The sequence below is a fragment of the Ovis canadensis genome, chromosome 1 (genome assembly GCF_042477335.2).
Source record: "Ovis canadensis isolate MfBH-ARS-UI-01 breed Bighorn chromosome 1, ARS-UI_OviCan_v2, whole genome shotgun sequence".
NCBI classification, from domain to species: Eukaryota; Metazoa; Chordata; class Mammalia; order Artiodactyla; family Bovidae; genus Ovis; species Ovis canadensis.
The window spans coordinates 51671795-51691274 of NC_091245.1; the positions used below are offsets into that span (position 1 = coordinate 51671795).

Genomic DNA, 19480 nt, shown 5'->3' on the forward strand with positions numbered 1-19480 from the left:
ATGGTACAGATAAGGGTCAGCCCATACATTTAGAATAAGCTTTCTCACACTTGGCCCTATTGGGCCAGGTAATTCTTTGCTGTGGGGACTATGCTGTGCAGTGAAGGGTGCTTAGAATGAACATGCCTAGTTTCTGTCCACTGGATGCCAGACCCTTTCATCCAGTTGTGACACTCAAAAATGTCCCCAGACACCACCAAATGTCCCCAAGTGAGAGAAGAGATGGTATGAAATTACCCCTCATTGAAAACCACTGATTTAAAGGAAGATACAATCATTATGGACTGGGGAAGATAGAATTGAGATGAAAAAGATGATGGAAACTAATTAAAATTGTAACAGAATCACAAACTCCCAAGCCTGAAATAAGACCTTAAAGACTGTACGGCATATGGGAGTGAGGAGCCTGAACCCAGCTGGGTTATGCTGAGGATTTGTTTGATTTAACCAAAACAAACAAGGAACTCACTGTGAGTGTGAGAAACATTCAGTTCCATGAAATACCAATACACCATGGGGTTAGCATGGCTGATTTTTGCCACTTTAATTTTTCAATTAAAAAAAAGGGGGGGCCTCTGATAAAACCACGATTTAAACTAAGAGATAATGTAAATATTATCTCCTGATGATCTAACTATTTAAAAGGGGCACTCTTTGAAGAGCTATTTTAAAGGAGTTGCTTATTCTATTCTTGTCAACAATTATACTAACAATATTTCTTCAATAGATTATATACCATTATGTGTCAACTATTTTTTCTTCTATTTATTTTGCTGACAATAAAACAGGGCACTCCCCACCAACATATCAGGATGTTGGCTGTGTTCACAAATTCTCCACCATTTTAAATACACAACATAATCCCAAAGGAATTTGATTTAAATGAGGACAGGAAGTACAAATAGAAGCAAGACAAAACCCAGCACTGTTTCCCCCTGATGGGCAGCCAGGATCAGAAGCGCTTCACACACCAGGTCGCCAGCCTATCCCTGCCAGCTAAGGATTTAACAAACTCAGCCAGCACGGAGAACAGTCTGGATTTGGCTTTAAAAAAAAAAATCATGATGAAGCGACCTGGCTTTTTACAAGAGGGTAAAGGGAATAAAAAGAGATTTTTCTCTAAACTCGTCTCTCCCCTTCCTACTGAAATCTCTCTTTTTGATACAGAGCACAAGGTTAGCTCTGTGAAAGCCAAGGCAATTTAAATAAATACATGTTGGACAGATTCTGTACTTATTTAGCATTAAATTTATTTATTTAGGGCTAAATTTAATTTAACCCCCAAACTGCCTCTTCAGTGAGGCTAAACAATGGGAGTTTTTGAAAAGGGTACGTGTCATATTTTCTCAAGCCCCAGAAAGACGATCTTGGTGTTTTTTTAAGTAAACCGTCTATCTGTGAAATCCTTAAGTTGATCTATTGGAAGTAAATAGGAAGCTGGGCTTGAAACCTCATGATACATCCACGGAAAGTAACAATTATACAGAGGTTTGAATTCTCTGTATTGCCTGTCCATTTTCAGAGGTAAATGCATTGTCAGGATGCCCCTCATTATGCTGGGAACAATCTGCCATTAATAGGTTACTTCTTTCCATCTCCTCTCTGGAATCCAGTGTCCTGAAAGGGTTAATCTGCTTCCTCATACATCCAGCCCCAGGCCCTGTATTTTAAAAAGGCGAAATGTCTCCAAAATTTCTAAAGCCTCTACATGCAGGATAGAGGTCATGTGGATTTCTTGTTAAATTCCAACCTCAGAGCTCTAACTTTTCCTCTAAGCTCCTCGGAGGCAGATTGACAGCCAGTTTCTTGAAGAGGTTTCTGACAGCTCTGTGTTGGGTGATTTCACTGCAGGGCTGGTTTGATAAGCTCTGAGCATTCCCCAACCCCCATCCCCCGACACACACCCATTAGCATTTTAAGTTGTGGGTTGTGGTGTGAAGGACACAGCTGTACACTATGCACCCTGCGAATGTCATCAAAGCGCAGCAGGCGAGCAGGAAGGGAGCTAGAAAGGATGAAGAACCCACAGTGTGGCTTTGCAGTGCTGTCTGGGGCAGCAGAGGCAAAGCTTTAATGAGCCTTAGTTTTCTTATCTAAGGGGATGTGGAATTTATATTAACCTTAAAGAACTGTTTAAAATTCTAAATAAAGATTCTTATAACAGTCACTTCTTGAAAAGAAAAACAAAGCCCGTTTATCTTGGTCCATACCCAACACAGGTGGAAAACCGAATGCATACATTTATGATCGGGTAATCTGTTGAATATATTAATCAAGAAATGCTAAACGAATATGATGGGGAATCACCTTCAGAAGACAGAATCTAAAGTCTCACTACAAAAAGAAGAAAAGTCATCACCCTTGACTATATTTATAAATTTGGTTTTTAAAAGCAACTTAAAGAAATATAATGTGAAACCCACAAACATAACCTCTTAAAAAAAGGCAGAAAACTTAAAAGAAAAAAATACTTACTCCTCCACTAGCTCCATGAACCAGAACACTTTCTCCAGGTTTCACACAGGCACTGAAAAAGAAAGCACAGGTTCATCGCCTTACTTTGGAGCTAATTAAGCTCAGTGTTTGTCATAATTCTTAAGAAAATTCTACCTTCATGTCAACCAACAGTTACCCAAAGAAGAAACTCATCCTGATAGACAACCCGAGATATTCTCCACGCTCCCCAGACTCAAACAATGGTTCTTTAGAGCCACAGATAGAAGAAAACATTCAATTCATTTATTCATTCAACAAATGTCTACTGGGAGTCAACCATGTGCCAGATATTGTTGGGGTGCCAGGATCATAATTGTGCTACCTGCTAAGAGGCTTTGTGAATGTGTCAAGGGAAATTGCTTCACCTGGAAGAACTGGAGTCTCCCATTCATTCCCACAGAAAGTGTCTCAAAAAGGGTCATTATAGCTCAGTCTTTATTCCATGGTTCAGACTCACACCTGAGTAAATGCAGCAGCTACTCTCTTCCTTCTCCATGCTTTTCAACACCTGGCTGCACAGCCTCCAAGCCCTTGTTTCAGAAACCAATGCTGAGTCAGCGATGGGAAGAGAGTAAGAAATATAACAAGTCCTGTCACACAGGCTCCCCTACCACCCCCTAAAATGCCCAGAGCCTCTGGTAAAATGACATATTCTTTCGACCTCTGGTTCACCCACTCCTTTTCTATTACACTGAAAACAAAAACATGCAGCAGGACACAGTGATGCTTTATCATTTCACATGGACAAATGCTGACGTCACAGGCCAGCAACGGCCATGTGGTCCGGATCTCTCAGTGAGGATCCCTTGTTTACCAGGACAATTGAGGGTGGTCACCCTGTAGAGTGGAGAAGGAATGGAAACCCACTCCAATAGTCTCACCTGGAAAATCCCATGGACAGAGGAACCTGGTGGGCTATATAGTCCATGGGGTCACAAAGGGTCTGACACAACTTAGCAACTAAATCATACCACCCTGTATAGATATCCTGTTCAATCTGGGAGTGAGAACACAGTCACCCAGAGTCCTGCTCAAGGCCGTGTGCCAACAGCTGACAAATGGCAGCTGTGAGTCAGTAAATGAAGTTTCTCCAACATGCTCGCTTGGAGATGGGGGGTTGAGCACAGTGAGTTAAACTGAGGGTTTGGAGTGATAAACTGAGACAGCTATTACCAAAACACTTGGACATTTTAAAAAGTAGAATACAAATTTAAGGGAATAGGATTACCAATGTTATACTCTGGGTCATGAAATACTTCCAGTGATTTTTTCTAAATCTTATAAACAAGTCTCCACACACTAAGTACATTGTCCTAAACCTCTGGGCCTGCAGCAGGTGGAGAAAAAGCAGGCAAACCGTCTACTGGGTCTCCATGGCTACCTTCCTTCTATCCTCGTGTAGTCACTGTGATGGTTAAGTTTGAGTGTCAGCTTGGCTGGGCCATGGTGCTGGATATGGGTCAAACATTCTGGATATGTCTGTGTAGGTGCTATTCTGGATAAGATTAATGTTTAAGTCAGGAGACTTTGAATAAAGCAGATTATCTTCCATAGTGTAGGTTGGCCTGGCCACTTGAAGGTCTTAGTAAAACAAAGACAGACTTTTCCTAGAGCAAGAAATTCTGAGAGCAGACTATCTCTAAACTTGAACAGCTGCTCTTCTCAGGCTCTCCAGCCTGCTGGCCTCTCTACTGACTTTAGACTCAGCAGGACTCCATCCCTCAATATACACATTCTGCTGGTTCTGCTTCTCTGGAGAACACTAACGGTCCTCTGCCCCTGGGGCCTGTAGCAGGGCTGGAGCTCGTGGCCTGGCTTCCCGTGCTGCTGTGTTACCCCCTCCTAGTCACTGAAGCCTAGGACCTGGCTCATAGGTTTCCTTGTTGTTCAGTTGCTAAGTCATGTCCAACTCTTTGTGACCCTATTGTCTGTGACGTGCCAGGCTTCCCTGTCCTTCACTATCTCCTGGAGTTTGCTCAAACTCATGTCCATTGAGTCAGTGATGCCATCCAACCATCTCGTCCTCTGTTATCCCCTTCTCCTCCTGCCCTCAATCTTTCCCAGCATCAGGGTGTTTTCCAATGAATCAGCTCTTCGCATGAGGTGGCCAAAGTACTGGAGCTTCCGATAGGTTTCTTCTTCCACCCCAAATCCAGCCCCAACCTGACAGATTTCAACATTCATGGGAAGAAAACTCATAATTCCTGAATTCTCCTCTACTTCTACCACCCTCTTCCCATACCTAGCAGTCATCCCTAACCATTCTACCTGAGGAATATCAGACACTAATAACCAGTCTTGATCTCCTGTTCTGATTCTGTAACCGCATATTCCCTCAAAACCTTTTCTTTGGCTTCACAGAGCTTGCTGTCTGCTCCTTTTCTGCCCTCTTGCTGCTCCTGGCACACTCCCATCAGCCTGGATGCCATGGGCCATTACCCCAACTTCCTTCTTTCTCTCCAGTGTTCCCATTTCCTTTGTGCTCTTTCAATTTGCCACTGATATTCCAGCCCTGGATTAATATTATGGTCTACTTTCCCTGGATAATGTATCCAAATGGCTAAATACCCTAAGAAAAAAATCACATGACCATGCATTTTGGTACCACTACAGTTAAAGGTCACTTTGCTTCCTATTTAGTTATGAAAATGAAGCAATCACATATGAGCTCCTTCAATGCCTCACCTCCCTGCCCACAAACTTTCCATTAAGTACACCAATGCTGAAAGGTTGCTGTTGAACCACAAAAGACGCTGGGATTCTTGGCCTCTGGAGAAGAATTCAATCCAGGGCTAGAGACGAGACTTGATTGCTCAGAGCTTTTGTGTAATAAAGTTTTATTAAAGCATAAAAGAGATGGAGAAAGCTTCTGACGGGGGCAGAAAGAGTGCCCCTCCCTAGTGTTAGCAATGGAATTATATACTTTTTAATTAGTTATTACAATGAATCAAAAGAATGTCTGGAGGTTGTAAAGATCTTACTAGACCCACTCCCATAATTTACATTTTAAGATAACAGGATTAGCCAGAAGGTTTTTTCCAGAAACTGTCCTCAAGCAGGATACATTTTTGTTATATAACCCTTAGTACAGAGTTTAAACTGAACTGTTTTTTGTGTAATCATCAGTTCAAAGCTTAAAGATAAAAACATGATTTATGTGACTAAGACCAAGGAATGGAGAGGAAAAAATTTTGTCCTTTCCTCCTCCTTGAGCATTCCAGACCCTTCTCTCCTTGGGGACCCCGGGACTTCTTATCAACCTGCCTAGGAATTGACTCTCTCACTGCCTCTGCCAGGTTTGACAGGCGAGTTGTCCTTTTGATCAGAAGCCAATCTCTCTACCTCTATGCTAAGTCCAATCCTTGCCCAGCACGGGATCTTGTTACATCTACTATTCTGCCCTCTTCTCCAAGCTTCCCATCTGTCGATTTCGGCTACATCCTTTCTTAGCTATAAAAATAACCAAGTCCTGTCCATCTTTAAAAAAAAAAAACCTTTTGTTCCCACACTCTCTTCAAGTAGTTTTCCTACCTCTTTCTGCCTGTCTCCCCGCTTTTTAAGAGTAGTCTCCATTCAAGAATCGATTTCCTTTTCCTTTCTCAACCCATTCATTCAAGCTTCGCTCCATCACTCTACTGAAAGTGATCTGACAAAAGCCACCACTGACCTCCTATCACTAAGCCTGGCTGTTATTTTGTTCCCAAACAGTTCTCACTGCTGCACTGACAGCTAGCTTCCCTTCTTGGTAGCAACATCAGCTACCACCCCTAACACCACCCACGCTAACTGAGCACTTGCTCTGTACTATTCGCGTACTAACAGCTTTATATATGCAGGTCAGGAAGCAACAGTTAGAACTGGATATGGAACAACAGACTGGTTTGTCAAGGCTGTATATTGTCACCCTGCTTATTTAACTTCTATGCAGAATACATCATGAGAAACACTGGGCTGGAGGAAGCACAAGCTGGAATCAGGATTGCCTGGAGAAATATCAATAACCTCAGATATGCAGATGACACCACCCTTATGGCAGAAAGTGAAGAGGAACTAAAAAGCCTCTTGATGAAAGCGAAAGAGGAGAGTGAAAAAGTTGGCTTAAAACTCAACATTCAGAAAATGAAGATCATGGCATCTGGTCCCATCACTTCATGGGAAATAGATGGGGAAACAGCAGAAACTGTCAGACTTTATTTTGGGGGGCTCCAAAATCACTGCAGATGGTGACTGCAGCCATGAAATTAAAAGACTCTTACTCCTTGGAAGAAAAGTTATGACCAACCTAGATAGCATATTCAAAAGCAGAGACATTACTTTGCCAACAAAGGTCCATCTAATCAAGGCTATGGTTTTTCCACTGGTCATGTATGGATGTGAGAGTTGGACCGTGAAGAAAGCTGAGCGCCAAAGAATTGATGCTTTTGAACTGTGGTATTGGAGAAGACTCTTGAGAGTCCCTTGGACTGCAAGGAGATCCAACCAATCCATTCTAAAGGAGATCAGTCCTGGGTGCTCATTGGGAGGACTGATGCTGAAGCTGAAACTCCAATACTTTGGCCATCTGATGGGAAGAACTGACTCCTTGAGAAAGACCCTGATGATGGGAAAGATTGAGGGCAGGAGGAGAAGGGGACGACAGAGGATGAGATGGTTGGATGGCATCACCAACTCAATGGACATGTGTTTGGATAGACTCTCGGAGCTGGTGATAGATAGGGAGGCTTGGCGTGCTGCGATTCATGGGGTCACAAAGAGTTGGACATGACTGAGCAACTGAACTGAACTAAACAGCTTTATAAGCATTACCTCATCTAATTCTACCACACCCCAAGGTGCTTTCTATTATTATCTGTATTTTTCAAGTCAGTAAACTACAGTTGAGACAGGAAAGCAACTTGACTAATAGTAGGTGGAGACAGTACTAAAACTGAGGTCTTCCTGGCTTCAACACGCACGGGCTTATGGATGTTTAGCAGACTCAGTGACCTCTAGACTCTCGGCCTTGGGTTACCCTCCCTTTGCCTCTCTCAGGACTCTGTCCCCTACCTCTGACCACATGCTAACTATTAATGCTCAGTACAGCTCCAGTCTCTCTGCACTGGTGTTCTCACTCCCAGAGGAATTTCAGTGACTTTCACTTCGTCAGCTCTTACCACATGCTGACAGCCCCAAATTTAAAGCTCCAGCCTTTGAGTTTCAGACTCTTTCATCTGACAGGCTGCTGGACTTCTCCATGATGATGTCTGTCTCAGTTTCATGACCAAAACTGAACTCAGTTTCCTTCTGAAACTTTTCCCTCCTTCTCTTTGTCAAGTCAAACATTACCCGTTATAAAGCTGTAAGTATTCTTAAGCTCTTTCTCTTCCTCATTCTCCACATGCAAATAGTTACCAAATATTTCTGATTTTACCCCCTAAATAGTTATCCTTTCCTCTCCACCTCTACCATGAGCCTTGCTCTGGCCCTTAAGTATTAATAATGTCCAGAGGGTACTTCTATAAGATTCTCCCATGTCTTTCTCCACTCTTGTCATAACATCCATCCTTCCCATAGCAGATGGGTGATCCTAATAAAACACAGATATGACAATATCATTCTCCTGAATAAAACACTACATGACCCCCAAGACCTTACAGAACAATATGTGAGCACTAAATCTAGCGTTTTACAATCTGAGGTGCACCTATTTGATAATGACAGCTAACATTTACTGAGAGATTACTATGTTCCAACTTTATTCTTCACCACTCTTTGCCTTGAAATCTTCTAACAAAAGCAAACTGCTATAGCTCTTCTCCCCAGAGACCCCTATGTTTGCTCCCCACACCAGCTCTTCCCATTCTCTAGAATACCCTCCCTATTCCCAGCTACCCTCCCCCAGGATAATGCTCTCTGATGCTTTTCGAATACCTAGGGAATTTGATTAAGATATAGATTCTCAGGTATCAGCTGTGGAAACTGACCAGGGGGACTAGGGTAGAGCCACTGTACTTTAAAGTTGCAGCAATTAGTTTCTGGAGCTGGATAATGAGATTTTTGAACCATGGCTTTAAAATAATCCAAGACTTATGCCTTGCCTGGAAGCCTGATCTCATTACCACAGGCATGTCCCTTGTGATCCCGTAAATCCCTATGCACATCTCTACCGCTGTCCTTTCCACATTATATATCAGTATTATTACTCTTATGTCTCTCTCCCTTACTAGACTATGAGCATCTTGAAGACAAAGATGGGGTTTTGCTGTTCTTGTCTTTTTTTCTTCAGTGATTAGAACAATCTACCAAATTAGCAGAGTTTCCGCTCCATAAACCTTAACGGTAACTTAATGGGAACCAAAAATGACCAATGGGTAGACGGGTGGTAGGAAGCATAAATTATATATTACCTTCCTCCAATTAATATCGCCCTCCTCTGGTGCTGGTTATAAAGCTGACAGAGTGTGTTATTACCTGTGAAGCAGAGCTCGATAAGCAGTAAAGTATGGGATGCCGATGGCAGCTCCTTGTTTAAAATCCAGTTTTTCTGGCAGTGTGTAAACAGTGTGATCGGCTGCCAGAGCATACTCAGCATAGCCCCCAGAGATCGTCCTGGTAGTGAAAACTCTGTCACCTTTCTGGGGAAAGCAATAAATTAATAAATGCTTCAGGGATTAAAAAGGTTGTCAACATGGGTGTAACCCTTTAGAATGCAACATTTATAACAAGAAATAAAAGCAGTATTTATATATTGTTGTCTACATCCTAAGGTCTCATAAAAACAACTTCAAAATATGGAACATTTTTAAATGTTTTGTTAATGGAAACTAGAAGAAGAAAAATCAAGGGAAATAGGAAAAATAAGAAAAGAGAGAATGTCCAGAATGGTCTAAAGATTATGATGATAACTTACCTTTATTGACGGCTTGCTGTGCAAGGCACAGCATTAAGTGTCTAATGAGTGGTATCTAATTTGATCTTCACAACAGTCTATGAGGAAAACTTTCATTACCTCCCTTTAGATAATCCCACTTCAAAGATGAGGAAATGAAGGCATAAATAAGTTCAGTAATTTGCTCAGATCAAGCAGTTAATAAATGGTAGTTAACATAAACGTTTTTTTATCCAAAATACTGGGAAGAAGAAACAAATACAATGTAAGGTTTCTTCCAAACACCTGTTCTAAATCCTTTCTGTAGGTTTGTTCCCGCATTTCCCTCATTTTTCACACAGGGACCAAAAGGCAGGCAACTCTGCCTGGATCCCGACCACAAAGATGAGCCAGGAAAATGTCCTGACCTGTTGCAGCACCAGAAACATATAACAAACTCTCCATAAACGCCTGCTGGGTCGTCACTACTGGAAGGCAGATGTGTAACTGAGGGTAAGGAAAGGCACTATGCAAGCACTACAGGCTGGCTCCATGTGGCCTGTACACCAAGGAAATTAGACTGCCCAGTACAAGCACCTTTTCTAAATCCTGTTTCTTCAATTAAAAAAAAAAAGTAAACAGTCCTTGGAATAAGCAAAACATTAAGGCAGTAACTCTCAATACACTTAAATTTTCCCTATAATACAACATTATAGGGTGAGGTAGAGACAGAAAAGTTTCCAAGGGTACCCAGGAGTCAAAGACAAGCATCACTGCTTAACAGTGTTGCCTGCAAATGGTCAAGTATGACTAACATCAGATTAATCCTGTTTTTACAGCTTAAAAACACACTGCATTGATTTCAATATAATCCCAACCTGTTTAAGAATTCACTATGAAAAGCAGTACTTTTAGTTCTGTGATGGATATTAATAGCAAGACATTCTCCCTAATCTCAAGCTTCTTAAACTCTAGGAAGAGGGGAAAAAAGGAGAGAGGGAATTTTACAGCAAGGTAAATCTGATGAGCCATCAAAGATAGGTACAAGAAAAAGAAAGAACTATTTCAAAGTTGAGGGAATCAAGAACAGCTAGACTGAGAAACTAGTATTTGAGTTAGGTCTTGAAAGATAAGGGGCTTCCCTTGTGGCTCAGCTGGTAAAGAATCCGCCTGCAATGCGGGAGACCTAGGTTCGATCCCTGGGTTGGGACAATCCCCTGGAGAAGGGAAAGGCTACCCACTCCAGTATTCTGGCCTGTATAGTCCATGGGGTTGCAAAGAGTCAGACACAACTGAGCAACTTTTTCACTTTCACTTTGAAAGATAGGACAAGATCTTGAAAACTGGAAGTGGGAAGAGATGCTAGCAATAAAGGAAACAAAGTTAAGTCAGGGAACAGTGATAGGAATAGGTGCTGAGAAATCACCAGCATGCATTCCCAAGGAATAAGTAGTTTAATATGTGGAATGTAACAGTTTTGGGAGATAAAAATGAAAAGAAATGAAAGCTGGAGGGTAAAAGCCCCTGAACCCATGTTTACAGGCTTTGATTTAGTTCTGTCACATAGAAGAACCAATACAAAGACACAGAGATGAAAGAGCATGGGACATGCAGGGAAGAACAAGCAGTTATTACTCAAGGATAAACTACAGAGTGAGACGGAATGGGAGATAAGAATGGAAAGATGAGTAGGAGAAAGACCACGAAACAGTCTTCTTTTGTAACATAAGCATTCCAGCAATACCCTGAAATCTATAAAGAACTGATACAAGATTTGAAACATAGTGTAAAACAATCTAAATTACATTTTAGAGAATAACTCCTTATAGAGCAAGGATATATTTGAGGTACTAGGAGTGAGGGTGGTAAGTTAAGTGTCTGTTATAAAAATCCAGATAAGCGACTATGTAAGATAACCAGAACTACACTACAGTGGGGAGGAAAAGAGAGAGAAAACAGTTCCCAAAGTGGCAGTCAGGGAGAGCAGAGTGAGGGATAGATAAGCCTCAGACCCCAGATGTCACCAAGACAGTTCCACGCGAGCAGCAGGTCCATTGGGAGAAAGAGAAGCTCAGTTGTAGACATGAGTAAGAGGTTCCTCGAGTTTGCTGATGTGGGCCCTGCAACATAACTTTCTGTGATGATGTAAACGCTCTCCATCTGCACTGTCCAACAGTGGCCACTAGACACTTGGCTCTATTAAGCAATGGAAGAATAGAATTTTTAATTTTAATTGAATTTGAATTTCAAATAGCCACATGTGGCTAGTAGCCACCATATTTGGAAAGAACAGGTCCAGCTCCTAAGCTAAAGATATCACATTAGACCATGGAAACTGAGAGAGCATACGAGCCCATCATGAAGAAGACAGATAATACAAAAGGCAGAGTCTACATAGGGTCAGTGGGCACTGGGCAACACCAAGATGTGAGGAACATCCAGAGAAAAAGAAGCTTGAAAAAGGATGCTCAGAGAGGAACAGGAGGTGGGGGTGGGGGGAGACCTGGAGAATATAATGTCACAGGAGCTGAAGAAGGTTTTGTTTTTTTTTTTTAAGAAAAAGTAAGTGCCTGAGAGTGTCAAATGTCCCGGAGAAGTCAAGACAGATAATAACATAAAAGGACCCATTAGCTTCAGCAATATAGAGGCCATTAGCGACATTAGTAAACATCATCTCAGTGGAGCGGCGAGGGCAGGAGCTGGACTGCCATAGGCAGGGGAGTAGAAAGCAAAAGGAATTTTCCTGGCTTCCTGGGCCAGACCCTGTTAATCTTCACTCAGTTCAATTTTGGTAAATGTGCTGCCACAGTTGAGCAGGTCAAGGAATGATGAGGACAGATGCTAGAATGTGAATATGCTATCTAGGTTTTTTATATCTTTTTGCACATAAATAACAAAAGCTCTGATCATAACTCATAACATCTACATTGACTCAGCCACCTTCGTCTGAATCATAGCTCTAAAAATGTATAGTTGACCTTGCATTTATTCATCTTTTACTTATTATTCAAAAGAATTAGCCTTCCCTTTATTTTGTGGAACTAAATTTTATAGAAGGAAAAAAAAGAAAAAACTATGTTGGCTGAGTATTATCAAGAGTTAGGAAACAGTATAATTTCCTTACTTATTATATTCTTGCCTTAAGTATTTCTGTTAAATCAAAGGATCACAGTTCAATTCTACGGGGATGTGGAGACACAGAAATTACCCAACACTTATTCCCAACAATGCAAACAAGCAAGGTCCCTGGATAAAAGGCAATTTCTTTTTTGACTAGAGGAGTCCCCCAAGTGGCAGAAATTGTGTCATTGGGCCTTTTAAAGACTTAAATACAAACACATTTTAAAACTATGTCAAAATGTTAAAAAATATACATATTAAGCTAAAGCAGAAATAATTAAAAATGTAATACCTTGAAAGCAGATACACTTTCCCCAACAGCTTCTATTATCCCAGCCACATCAAAGCCAGGAGTATAAGGTAGTAGTGGTTTTACACTATGAGTGCCAGAGCGAATGTATGTGTCCACTGGGTTCACACCACATGCTTCGACTTTGATGAGAACCTGCAATGACAATGGACTTCAGTTCATACAGAGCAGTTAGGCATTCATTCAGCATTATCATCGGACTGGAGTGGAGTGATCATGGGAGCTACAAAAAGAGAGGAAAACCCTGCCTTCAGTGAGCTCACATTCCAGTTTTAGAAATCACCATATAAATAAAAAGATAAGACAGAATGGTTTCTGTGCTATACTAAACACATCTGGGGAAAATAGTGGTGGAGGTATCTGAGGGGATGTGTGCAGAGACCTCTACATGCTCATCAAACCTATTTTCTCCTCCTGGACAGCAAGGTAGGAAGAATATTCCTTCCTGGTTTCTTCAGAGTTATAATCGGTCAACTGGAACGTAAACATAAGTGACGAAAGCTACTTTCGGGACTGACCCACAAAGTCCTTCCCAGGCAATGTACATAGTGTTTCCACCCTTTCTTAGTGACCTCAGAAGACAGGTGTTGAAGGTGGCAGAGCCACACAAGAGAAGAAGTACAGGTCCCTAAATCACTTTGGAAGAGAACTCTATGCACTGACATTTTAGAATTGTGGAATTTAGTGAATGAGAACCACTGAGATTTTTTTAAAAAACTTTTTATTTTGTATTGGGGTATAGTCAATGAACAATGTTGTGATAGTTTCAGGTGAACAGCAAAGGGTCTCAGTCATACATGTACATGTATCCATTCTCCCCCAACTCCCCTCCCATCCAGGCTGCCAACCATTGAAATTTTGAGGCTACATCTATTATAGAAGCTCATCTGACCTTAATATAGGATGATACTTCTGCTATCAAAGTAAGGAGAGGCCTTATGAAGGAAGTGGTATTTGATCTAGCTCTTAAAGGATGAGTAGATATCTTTCAGAATGGAAGAAGTTAAAGGAACAGGTTAAAGGAACAGTATATGCAAAGACGGAAGGGATGAAAGGACCTCTTGGGGAAGTCAGACAAAGCTTGTATTGTCACAGCAGTCTACTGAGAAGAAATTATAAGAAATAAATCTTTGCCAAATCATAACCAAACTGTAAAAATTCTCATAAGGCTTGCTAGGCAAGTTAGACATGGGAGCGATGGAAGGTGCAGTAATAAAAATATACAATGTTTATTGAAAAAGTACATTGTTAAAGTCTCTGGAAATGATTAAAATCTATATTTAAAATCTCTTGTCTGTGAAAGAGCATGTATGCAGAAGAAAATTATTCTCCCCATGCATAAAACAAAGATCATGAAAGACTGTAATTGAATAATCATGATTCCATTCAGAAAAATCCAATTACTTCACTACACAGATGATTTTCAACTTCAAAAATTTTCTTATGTTCTTTCTTTTTATACATTTACTTCACTAGTTAGAATTATATGTTCTCTTTGTCAGAGCTTAAGGTGTAAACAGTATAGTGAAGTGAAGGTAGCTCAAGTCGTGTCTGACTCTTTGTGACCTTGTGGACTGTAGCCCACCAGACTCCTCTGTTCATGGGATTATCCAGGTAAGAATACTGGAGTGGGTTGCCATTCCCTTCTCCAGGGTCTGTCCTAAAGCAATGTCTTTATAAATCATTCTTTCAGACAATAACTTCATGTGCTAGAGACATACACTCAGTATAATTATTGCCTGTTTTTAAGTAATGATTTCCACCTGATGGTCTTTTGGAATTGGTACAGCAACATCCGACTGGAGTTTCAGTACTTCTGGTCCACCAAATTCAAAAACTCTAATAGCTCTCATCAACTTCTGTCCAGTTGCCATGGTGATCTAGATACTAAGAAAAAAAAATAACATATTGTCATATTGTATCTAGGCTATCACTGTGTTTTTCCCCCTGGAGGGGGAAGATCAAACAATTTTTCAAACAACAATTTAAATCATGAGCTTACCACTGATCTCATTTCATGTTTAAGGACCTTTCATCTTACAAATCCTTCAGCTACAAAGCAAAATGCTTCATATTATTTCCTGTAGGGATTCAGTGCTTTCAACAAGGGAATCAAACATACAAACAAAAACATCTGGATAGACGATGCATGATACAATTATCTTAGGTTTCGCTTTGTGTAAGCTTGGGCTATAACATCTTGGAAATTCTAGGAGCTAATGTAAGTTTTCTTAACATTAGATAAACAGATCTTCTTTTGTTAGACTATATTTCAGATATAGAGAGAAATATAAAATATACAATAAACATTTACCTGCTACCCAGCTTTAACAAATCTTACCACTGTAAAAACCTGAAACATTGTATTATAGATATAACTGAAGCCTCCTCTAACTGTCCCCAGACCCATTTCTGTGCCACAATTCTAGGAGGTGACTATTCCCATAAACTCAGAGCTCATCGTTCTCAGGCAGGATGTAATTCCACTGCTACATGTCTTTGCACTGTTAAACAGTGTGTGCTATTGTTATTATTTTGCATGTTTTCAAACTTTATAAATAAAGTTTATAATCATAGTGGATCACATTGTACTGAATTCTGCAACTTGCTTTTTCCTCTCAGTATTAAGTTTTTGAGATTTATCAACACTGAAACATTCAGTTTTATGAAGTTCATTCATTTTAACAAAGAAAAATAAACAGCTAAAAACTGCTTTGAGTGTAATCTTCTGTAAATCATAAGTGTATTTTATAGTTATCCTTTCTCTTCTACCATTGTAAATATTGAAATGAAAACTCACAGTTAAAATAAGCTTAGAAAGGTAAAGAATATATATAGAGAGAGTAACTGGAAATCTTACATCTATAGAGATGTAATGAAAGGGCTTTGTCTGACCTCCATAATTTTGCTTGCCTGCTACGACAATTTCTTGAAATTAACCACACCACATATTGCTAAACTCTGCCACCACCAGGAACATCTTTGCTAATTTCTGGAGTAATCATATTCACCAACCACAAGCAGCTAAAACATCAAAAAGAGCTGCAGAAACTAAGACTTGAGATGAAAGAATTCAGACTTTCAGTGTACTGAAGCCCAACAAGGGACTCCTTGGAACAAAGCTCATGCTAACTATAAAATGCCCTTAAATATGTGGGGGGAATCAAAGCACTTTGATGGTGTTATTAATGGAAAGTTCTTGATATAATTAACCAAGAGTTGTGCCATTTTAAAACCCTTTATTCAAAATGATTTAATATAGTACCTAGTAGAGAAGAGAAAATAAACTCTCCATTGCTAAAAGGCTGTTTAGCAATGAAATAGCCTAAAGGGCAGTATTCTTATTGAAAAAGGGGGTGGGGTCAGAAGCAGGTATAAGCCTCACACACTGTACAGCAGCTGAGCAGTCTTATGGGTAAGAAGCCCATGCAGGAACTAGGACAGGGGAACAGGCAGCTCATGCCCTACCTACCCAGCAGTTTCACTCCTGCCTTTCTATTTGTATCTTCACTCAAGCTGAGTATTTCTTAAGACTTGAAAGCAAAAATATATATAAAGAAAATAAAACAGAAAAAGAAAAGGTTGTACAGACCAGAGTTTTCTACTCTGAAAAGAAGAACATAGCTCTTTTTTTTTTCTCCTTTTTGTCTTCAGCATGGTGTTGTGAAAAGAGTGCAGGCTTTGGAATCTGACAGCTCTCAGTATGAATCCCAGATCTATCATTTACTAGCCATGTGGCCTTGGGCAAGGCAGTCACTGTTTTTGAGCTTCTTCATCTGAAAACTGAGTTCTACTCAGGGTTACTATGCAAGAGCCAGGGTAGGTATGAAGCACAGAACCTAGTAAATGTTTACTTCTACACATAGTGATATCATGATTCCTTTCCCCCTTAGTTTCTCCTTTCCAACTTCGTATTCATTAAAATATCTTTGGTTCTATAATCCTATAGTCATCTTTAATTTAACAATATTTATGGGACTGTTGTAAAATCAAGTCCTTAACCTCAAAGAGTTCACAGTCCAGAGAACTATTCAAACAAAGCACTAATACCAAACATTGGTTGTTATTCATTCAACATGCGTTTTTGAACATTAACTATAAGGGAGGCACTGTGCCACACACAGAGAGCACACAGGGCAAGGATAACAAGCCCCAGACTCTCCCCACTCTGCCTTCATCTCCCCTCAATGCACGTGCTTGCGCGCACGCACACACACCATGTTAAGAGGTGTAGCTCTCTTTCCATTTTTAATATCTACTTACTTCCTCTCTATTTCTTTCAAGCTCTCACATCTATCTTCTCACCAACAGACATCACTAGTACCCTCAAAAAACTGTAGCAATAATAAAAGCAAAATTACCCTGAAATAGGATCTGTCAAAAATATCTAGCACATACATTTTTTTCCTCGCATCTGGACATTTGCTAAATTGGAAGAAAAGAACAAAGAAAGGAAGAGACTCACCCTTAATCCTGGGTTTAGAAGACCCCACCCCAGCCCGATTTTGCCCAGTACTACCCCTTAACCTGTGGAGCTCATAAGGAAACAGGGCATGACCTTGACAACTCTAACTTCTACTTTGCTTCTGGTGGTCTTATTTCCTGAAGAGCCCTTGCCACTACGATTGCTCAGGCTCCAATCTGCAATCATTGCCTTTGAACCCCCTCAACTACCTACAGGATCATCATTTGCTTCATAATATAGGTGGCTATGCTAAAAAATTGTTAAAATAGTAATTATTATTCTTAAACCCTTGCAATACCTGATTTCTTCTAAACAGCACATCTTTCACATCCATTTACAGAATTTTCACAATAGGTAGAGAAGCAACAGTTACTAAAACCACCATTTAATTGTATGCAGAACTGGAAATAAAATCACCATCCTTCTTACAGATGAGGAAACATCTAAGGGGTTGAGATTCACCAGGGTCACACTGAAGCAGAGCTGAAACCCAACACCTTAAATGTTATTGGGCATTTTTCCCCCCTAACTGTAAAATCCTTTTCATCTCACCTTTGAAATATTGGCAGAGAGGACATTTAATTTCTTAGAGATAGAATTTATAATGATGATAGTGAGACAGACTGAGCTAGAGATATGAAATTCAGCTAACCTGCAGGTAGCATTACATATTTTATGATTAAGACATCTGCTTTGAGTCTGAAATTTTTCAAACGCCCATAAGTTAAGGGATCTACTAGAGATACACAGAATGTGATTCTTTTAGGAAAACTATAATAATAATAAATAATAATAATTTTCCTATCTATAAAATGGGGCCAATGCTCCTTAGCATAGGATCCTTGTGAAGATGAACTGCAGCAGCACATGGGGGAGTGCTTCAGAGCACGCCTGACAGGCTATAAGCTCTATTATTCAGAGTAAATCATTTACAGTCAGCAGCAGGCTCATCACACTGCTTGTGTTTTTTAATTAAAATGTACTTTAGCAGGTTTTTCTATTTATCAAATATAAACTTTCAATCAGAGCACCTTGGTTTATTGTTCAGTTTTACTTTTTAACCTATGAAATGTTACCTAACCATATTTTGCAAATAGAGGAAATACAGAATTTAAAATTCTTCCTTCAACACTGATATTTTTCTAGCTATGCTTGAACCCGTTTGGTTTAAATGAAAATTAAAGGGATAGGGAAAACGTTGGAAATATATTCTCACATAGAATGAACAGATCGATTCACAAAGCCAAAGCAAAGACATATATTATTTTTTAAAAAATTCTTACTTTTCAAGAATTTCTAACAAGGAAAAAAAAAAAAACTTGGAAAGAGAATCAAACATTATAAATGTGCTACGGTTGATCAAGAATGACTCATAGTAACATATTTATTCTTAAGCCAGAAAAAAAAATTTTTTAATTAAAAGCAGCCAAAGAAAAGTCTCTTCTTAGCTGAATGACCTTGTCAGGATACTACTTCCTGGGCCTGGCTCTTAGCACCCACTTCTGATTAGGAGGGCAGGAGGAGCTGATCAGATAGTTATTCTAACCCCCTGCAGGTGTTTGGAAGAAAAGATTGGGTGGAACTAACTGGTCAGGCTGCTCCTGCGCTGGGGGCGCAGAGCTCCGTAGGATTTACTACTGCTGACCAGACACTCATGGAGTGTTCCGACGGTTTCAGTGGGAATCACACAGCCATTTTCCACTAATGCTGTGCTGTGCTCAGTCCTGTCGGACTCTTGGGGACCCGGTGGGCTGTAGCCCGCCAGGCTCCTCTGTCCATGGAATTTTCCAGGCAAGAATACTGGAGTGGGAGGCTATTTCCTCCTCTATGGGACTCTTCCCAAGTGAGGAATCAAAACTGCCTCTCTCACCTCTCCTGTGTTGGCAGGCGGATTCTTTAGCACTGTGCCACATGGGAAGCCATTTCCACTAGTTGCTAACAATCAGTCCAAACTTTAGCCTTTCAATGGTTGAATCATTACTACACCTTCCTTGGTCACTGAGATAAGTCTCCTCTAGAAACGTATAAATACCCAACGATGTGCTAACAGGGAATTTTGTTTTTTGAAGAGTCTCCTAGATGAGGGTCATGGCGGGGTGGAAGGGGTCTACACAATTCTCTCCAAGACGTCACCAAAGCAGGAGGAAAGACCGGAGAGAAGAAGCCCTAGGAAACCCGAACACGAGTGGCCCCGGGTCACAGCAGCCGCGAGAGGCCGCAGGAATCCAGAGCCCAGGCCGAG

The 19480-nt window shown here is 40.5% G+C and overlaps 1 protein-coding gene across 1 annotated transcript in view; it reads right to left on the reverse strand.

Annotated features, from left to right (window-relative positions):
- CRYZ (crystallin zeta) overlaps nucleotides 1-19480 on the reverse strand; it is a 28885-nt gene that overhangs the window by 8649 nt on the left and 756 nt on the right. Inside the window, exons 2-5 of the mRNA XM_069594779.1 lie at nucleotides 14537-14660; nucleotides 12756-12908; nucleotides 8947-9110; nucleotides 2476-2527 (exon numbers count right to left, since the gene is read on the reverse strand). Coding sequence (XP_069450880.1) covers nucleotides 2476-2527; nucleotides 8947-9110; nucleotides 12756-12908; nucleotides 14537-14647 — 480 coding nt within the window. The 5' untranslated portion in view covers nucleotides 14648-14660. The remainder of the gene's footprint in view (nucleotides 1-2475; nucleotides 2528-8946; nucleotides 9111-12755; nucleotides 12909-14536; nucleotides 14661-19480) is intronic.